The sequence below is a fragment of the Micromesistius poutassou genome, assembly GCF_964030765.1.
Source record: "Micromesistius poutassou genome assembly, contig: SCAFFOLD_5261, whole genome shotgun sequence".
In the NCBI taxonomy this organism is placed as follows: domain Eukaryota; kingdom Metazoa; phylum Chordata; class Actinopteri; order Gadiformes; family Gadidae; genus Micromesistius; species Micromesistius poutassou.
The window spans coordinates 1-5,842 of NW_028178327.1; the positions used below are offsets into that span (position 1 = coordinate 1).

The window sequence follows — 5,842 nt, forward strand, 5'->3', positions numbered from 1 at the left end:
CACGTCATGTAGTACTGTTTCTAATATATCTATTTATCTATGTATATATATATATATATATATTTATATTGTATGTTATATATCTTACATAATAGATAGTATTAATAATAATAATAATAATAATATATATTCATATAATAAGTTTTATAAAGCACATTTTGAAATTATAAATATGTATTTATATGGAATATATTTTCATAATCAGAACAATTATTTATCCAGTGCTTTAAAAAAAAAAAGGTTTTACAAAATGCTTTATAAAGAATTAAAAAAAAAAGCCATAAATTGTCTACACTGTTTATGTGCAGTAAATAATGCACTAGTGTATTATGGCGAGTTCATGATTATGAACAACTTAATGGCCGAGGTAAAAATGTTGTGTTAAAGAGTTTACCCTTCTGCCATAGGCCTACTATTGACAATATGTTTATGAATAGAAAAGAGACGGAGACACACATACACTGTCCAAATAGGCAAGTAAAATGACGATCGACATCAGGACGTCAATTATTTTTCATGGCACCCTGTTACTCCTCCTACACATCTCACCAGTCGTCATTAACAAGAGGACAAATGCACAATGACGATTAATCCACATAGAATGCAACCGTATTCTGTCATATAAATACAGACTATGACAACAACCGAAAAAAGCAGACACGCATAAGTACATTATGCCCAACGAATGAGGCCCACACTTCACAGCTTGTCTTGTTTTCAAGTGATTCTAATTTAAAATATGATTTAGAAGAGAGTGCAAGTGCGCAGTGAAAGTAATTTGAAATGAACCATTCGATTGAATTACATAGCCAGCCTTAATGAATCCTAAACAGAGTCTATACTTTATGTTCATGTTTTCATAATAGTTTCCATCACCAGGCTGGGAACGTTAAAGCTGTTGACTGTTGAAACACAACAATGCTCCGTGAGATTTGAAAAGATGCATCGCCGGTAAAACGCCAGCGACCAATCAGCTACTCTATATCCAGAGAGCCGTTTTTAAACCCCGCCCTCTTTCCCACCTCTTCAACCTGATTGGCTGGTGGCAGCGCAGCGACAATGTTTAATGCACCATGCGGTGCGTGCACAGTTCAGTCAGTGAGAGGAGGCGCTCGTTGTTGCGACGCTACGCGGACGTGCGTAAAATACCAAAATCACTTTCTATTTCACTGTCATTGAAAAACGGATTCGGTGACGAGCATAAGATAAGGTGGAGGAGGTTAGACGGGACGTTGTCACTGGAAACACGCCTTTCCTCTCCAAGCTGCTGTCGCTCAGGTGGACCTGAGCTGGGCAGCGGGCAACGGCAAGGACACGACACCCGGGTATCCCACACATCGCTTCTCTCGCTGTGCTTTAACGTTCTCATCGGATCTAGATTCTCCATCCGGATTGTTCACTGTCTCAGAAACAGTTTAGTCCAGAGAGCGACGCTCCGTGACTCCAAAGCCGGCGAGACATCCTGACAGCTTGGGGGACGGCTCGGAGCGCCCGGGCTCATTGACATTACAGGCAGACTTTTCTGGACCACTTTTTTTTTCTTCTTCCGACGTCGCTCGGCCGCTGCGCGTTGGAGGACTTGTGGCTTCCCGGGTGCTCGGGGAAGAGAACAGTGCTGGTCCAGAGGGTGCCGGGACTTTAAGGGGCGCTGGGTGATTTTCTAACTCTGCACTGGATATTAGTCACTGTGGAGGATGAATTGTGCCAGTGTTAGGTAAGTGGTGGCTGTGTTTTCTCTCCATGTCTCATGTTATTTGCGTGGAGTTAGATGTGTGAAACCTTCCTCAACAACGGGCGCACGCCTCACTCCCCCACGCCAGCCGACGCAACAGCTACTTGGTGGTGTATTTAATCCGTCAGGGAGAGACGGACGGAGATGGAGAAGGGGGACCGAGAGAGACAGAGAGAGGAGAGCATTGTTGGAGAAGTACTATAGATGATTTAAGCGGCGGTGTCTCCGGTGTCTCCGAAATGTGATGTTTAGAGGGTTTCGTCTTAATGTGCGGATTATGCGGATTTGTTAATGCGCGTAAGAAGCTCAAGCATGACACATTTCAGTTTGGCCCATTAGTCTTTAGTTACGCACAATTACGACCTTTTGTATTATTAAAATTATTATAGTAGCCTACCTATTTATGGGGGGAATTTGTTAGACCGTCATAGTTTCTATAATAGTTTTATTTAGCGTGCGAGATTTCAAACAAACCTACATTTACACATATTTTCATTCTAAATCTGTTTATTTATTATTTTATTTAGAAATCAACCTTTTTATATTGCTGTATTAGGCTACAAGGTTATGGCGATTCTCTCGCCAAGGTGGAATTGTGAAGAATCTCCCGTAAAAAAATGTGGAGATGATTTACGAACAGAACACGTTTCATTTCACTGGTTGCTGGATTCGATTGAATAACCTATACAAAAAGCGATTTATATAATACCTCGATGGCTAACCTACTTTCTCTATCTTCACTCTTAGGTGGTAACGCAACACAAGTACAATGACTATTCTGTTTGGAGAACGGACTGCCATTATTGCTCCAATGAGTCCGGGTACTCAGCTGAATATCAATTAGGATCGTCGGGAGAGAGCGGAGAGCGAGGGAGAAAAAGACAATCAGGTGGATCTCCGGGACCACACACAATGAACACAAGTGGTTGTTTAGCGCTGAGTACACATAATACCTTGGCCCGTCACGTCAACAGGTCGGAGTAAACACACAAAGGTTATCAGCGTTCTTGCGGAAGAGGGGGATGTATCTTTCTATTTTCTTTTTCCTACTGTTATGGGCTCAAGCCCTGACGCTGAAAAACTTAAATTATTCTGTCCCAGAGGAGCAAGGGCCAGGGACGGTGATTGGAAACATTGCCAAAGATGCAAGAATTGGGCTTGAACAAACGGGGCAGGGGCAGGCGAAAAAAGCCAATTTCAGAGTGCTGGAGAATTCTGCCCCGCATCTCATTGACGTGGACCCCCAAAGCGGACTTCTTTACACCAAACAGCGCATCGACAGAGAAACACTGTGTCGCAGGAACCCAAAGTGCCAGCTCTCCATGGAGGTGTTTGCCAACGACAAGGATATCTGCATGATCAAAATAGACATTCAGGACATCAACGACAACTCTCCGACCTTCCCCTCGGACCAGATTGATATTGACATTTCAGAGAACGCAGTCCCAGGCACACGCTTCCCTTTGACCAGCGCGCACGACCCGGATGCAGGGGAAAACGGTCTTAAAACCTATCAAATAACCCGGGACGACTACAATCTATTTTCCTTGGAGGTTAAATCCCGAGGGGATGGCACTAAATTCCCAGAATTAGTTATTCAACGGCCCTTGGACCGAGAGGAGCGCAGCCATCACACGCTAATTTTATCAGCCACGGACGGCGGTGAGTACCCCCGGTCAGGCACGATGCAGATCAATGTTAAAGTTATTGATTCGAACGACAACAGTCCTGTGTTTGACCAGCCTTCATATGTTGTGGAAATCCCAGAAAATTCCCCCCCTGGTAAAGTACTTATTGATTTAAACGCCACTGATCCTGACGAGGGCAACAATGGACAGGTTGTGTATTCTTTTAGTGGCTATGCCCCAGAGAGGATCCGGGAGCTGTTCTCCATAGACTCCAGGACAGGGGTCATAAAGATCCAGGGGGAGATTGACTACGAAGAGAGCCCAATTATTGAGATTGACATCCAGGCTAAGGATTTAGGGCCCAACCCAATTCCCGGTCATTGTAAAGTGACTGTGAAAGTGCTGGACCGGAATGACAACTGGCCGACAATAGGCTTCGTGTCTGTAAGACAGGGAGCGATCAGCGAGGCGCGACCCCCGGGCACCGTTATCGCTCTCGTTCGCGTCACTGACAAAGACTCCGGCAGGAATGGCCAGCTGCAGTGCAGAGTGCTTGGCAATGTCCCATTTAAACTTGAGGAGAATTATGACAATTTATACACGGTGGTGACGGACAGACCGCTGGACCGTGAGGTCCAGGACGAGTACAACGTCACCATCGTGGCCAAAGACAATGGCATCCCTCCCCTGAACTCCACCAAGTCCTTCACGGTGAAGATCCTGGACGAGAACGACAACGTTCCCCGCTTCACCAAGGTGGTGTACCTGCTGCAGATCCCCGAGAACAACATCCCCGGGGAGTACCTGGGCTCGGTTCTAGCTCACGACCCCGACCTGGGGCAGAACGGCACGGTGTACTACAGCATTATCAACTCCAACGTCAGCGGCGGGGACGTCAACACCTATGTCAACGTCAACGCCGCCAACGGTGCCATCTACGCGGTGCGCTCCTTCAACTATGAGCAGATTAAGTACTTTGACTTCAAAGTGTTGGCAAAGGACGCCGGCTCGCCCCACCTGGAGAGCAACACCTCAGTGCGCATCACCGTGCTCGACGTCAACGACAACATCCCGGTCATCGTCCTGCCGCTGCTGCAGAACGACACCGCCGAGATCCACGTCCCGCGCAACGTGGGCGTGGGCTACATCGTTACCACGGTGAGGGCGGTGGACAACGACTACGGCGAGAGCGGGCGGCTCACCTACGAGATCTCTGACGGGAACGAAGACCACCTGTTTGAGATGGACCCGGTGACGGGGGAAGTGAGGACCGCCCACCCGTTCTGGGAGGACGTGAACCCCGTGGTGGAGCTGATCATCCGCGTGATGGACCACGGCAAGCCCACGCTGACCGCCGCTGCGCGCCTCATCGTCAAGGCCTACAACGGGCCGGTCGCGGGAGGCGAACCCAGGATCAACGAGGAGAACCGCAACTGGGACATGTCGCTGCCGCTCATCGTCACGCTCAGCATAATCTCCATTATGCTGCTTGCCGCCATGGTAACCATCGCCATCAAGTGCAAGCGGGAAAACAAAGAGATACGCACGTACAACTGCCGCATCGCAGAGTACTCGCACCCGCAGCTGGGGAAGGGTAAGAAGAAGAAGATCAACAAGAACGACATCATGCTGGTGCAGAGTGAGGTGGAGGAGCGGGACGCCATGAACGTGATGAACGTGGTGAGCAGCCCCTCCCTCGCCACTTCCCCCATGTACTTTGACTACCAGACCCGCCTTCCACTCAGCTCCCCCAGGTCAGAGGTCATGTACCTCAAGCCCACTGCTAACAACCTCAGTGTACCCCAGGGGCACGTGGGGTGCCACACCAGCTTCACCGGCCCCGCCACCAGCACCACGGAAACGCCCGCCAACCGCATGTCCATCATCCAGGTAAGGCCTGTAACGATTGGAACGACCTGTCCCATGCTGTGGCCTCCCCACCAACACCTCCCTCCACCTCCACCGTCGTGTCTCATTCCACAATGCTAGTCTGTGTAGATGAGGAATGTTCATGATATAAAGGTTTTTTGCTATGCGCGCAATCGTGCATGTTAAATGAGCAGTATATGGAGGAGCATTAAGGAGTCAGAGCATTTATAAGAAGAAGGTGATAAAAGGGATGTCTCCCAGCCGATCAAAGGATGACGTAGAGCCCTAAACAACACCATTATCATTCAGTTGGCATCATAATTAACTTTTTTCCTTTTGATCTGTGTGAAATAGTGCCGAATCACCCCTTTGGAAAAAGGGTCTTATTGACAGGAGTGTTTGGAGTGCAAGCACAGAGGTCTTGACAAGTGGTTATGAACCGATGACCTCTCCCTCGGAAGGGAATAGATTATCTTTTCATGTCATGTCTAAATAATGACCTCTTTGTGCTTAGAAATATACTGTGCTGTGCTGAATCTAATGAAAGAACTTAATCAATAAGGTACTGAGGGCTTTTCTTCATGTATCATATTATCTCTCCCCGGCTTCATTT

The 5,842-nt window shown here is 47.7% G+C and overlaps 1 protein-coding gene across 1 annotated transcript; it reads left to right on the forward strand.

Annotated features, from left to right (window-relative positions):
• Positions 1-1,217: 1,217 nt before the first annotated feature.
• Positions 1,218-5,250, forward strand: LOC311374616 (protocadherin-17-like; the record flags this gene model as incomplete). The annotated part of the gene is made up of 2 exons (XM_084490418.1): positions 1,218-1,714; positions 2,480-5,250. A coding segment is annotated over exon 2 (2,496 nt), but the record flags the coding sequence as incomplete, so codon positions are not given.
• Positions 5,251-5,842: the final 592 nt, after the last annotated feature.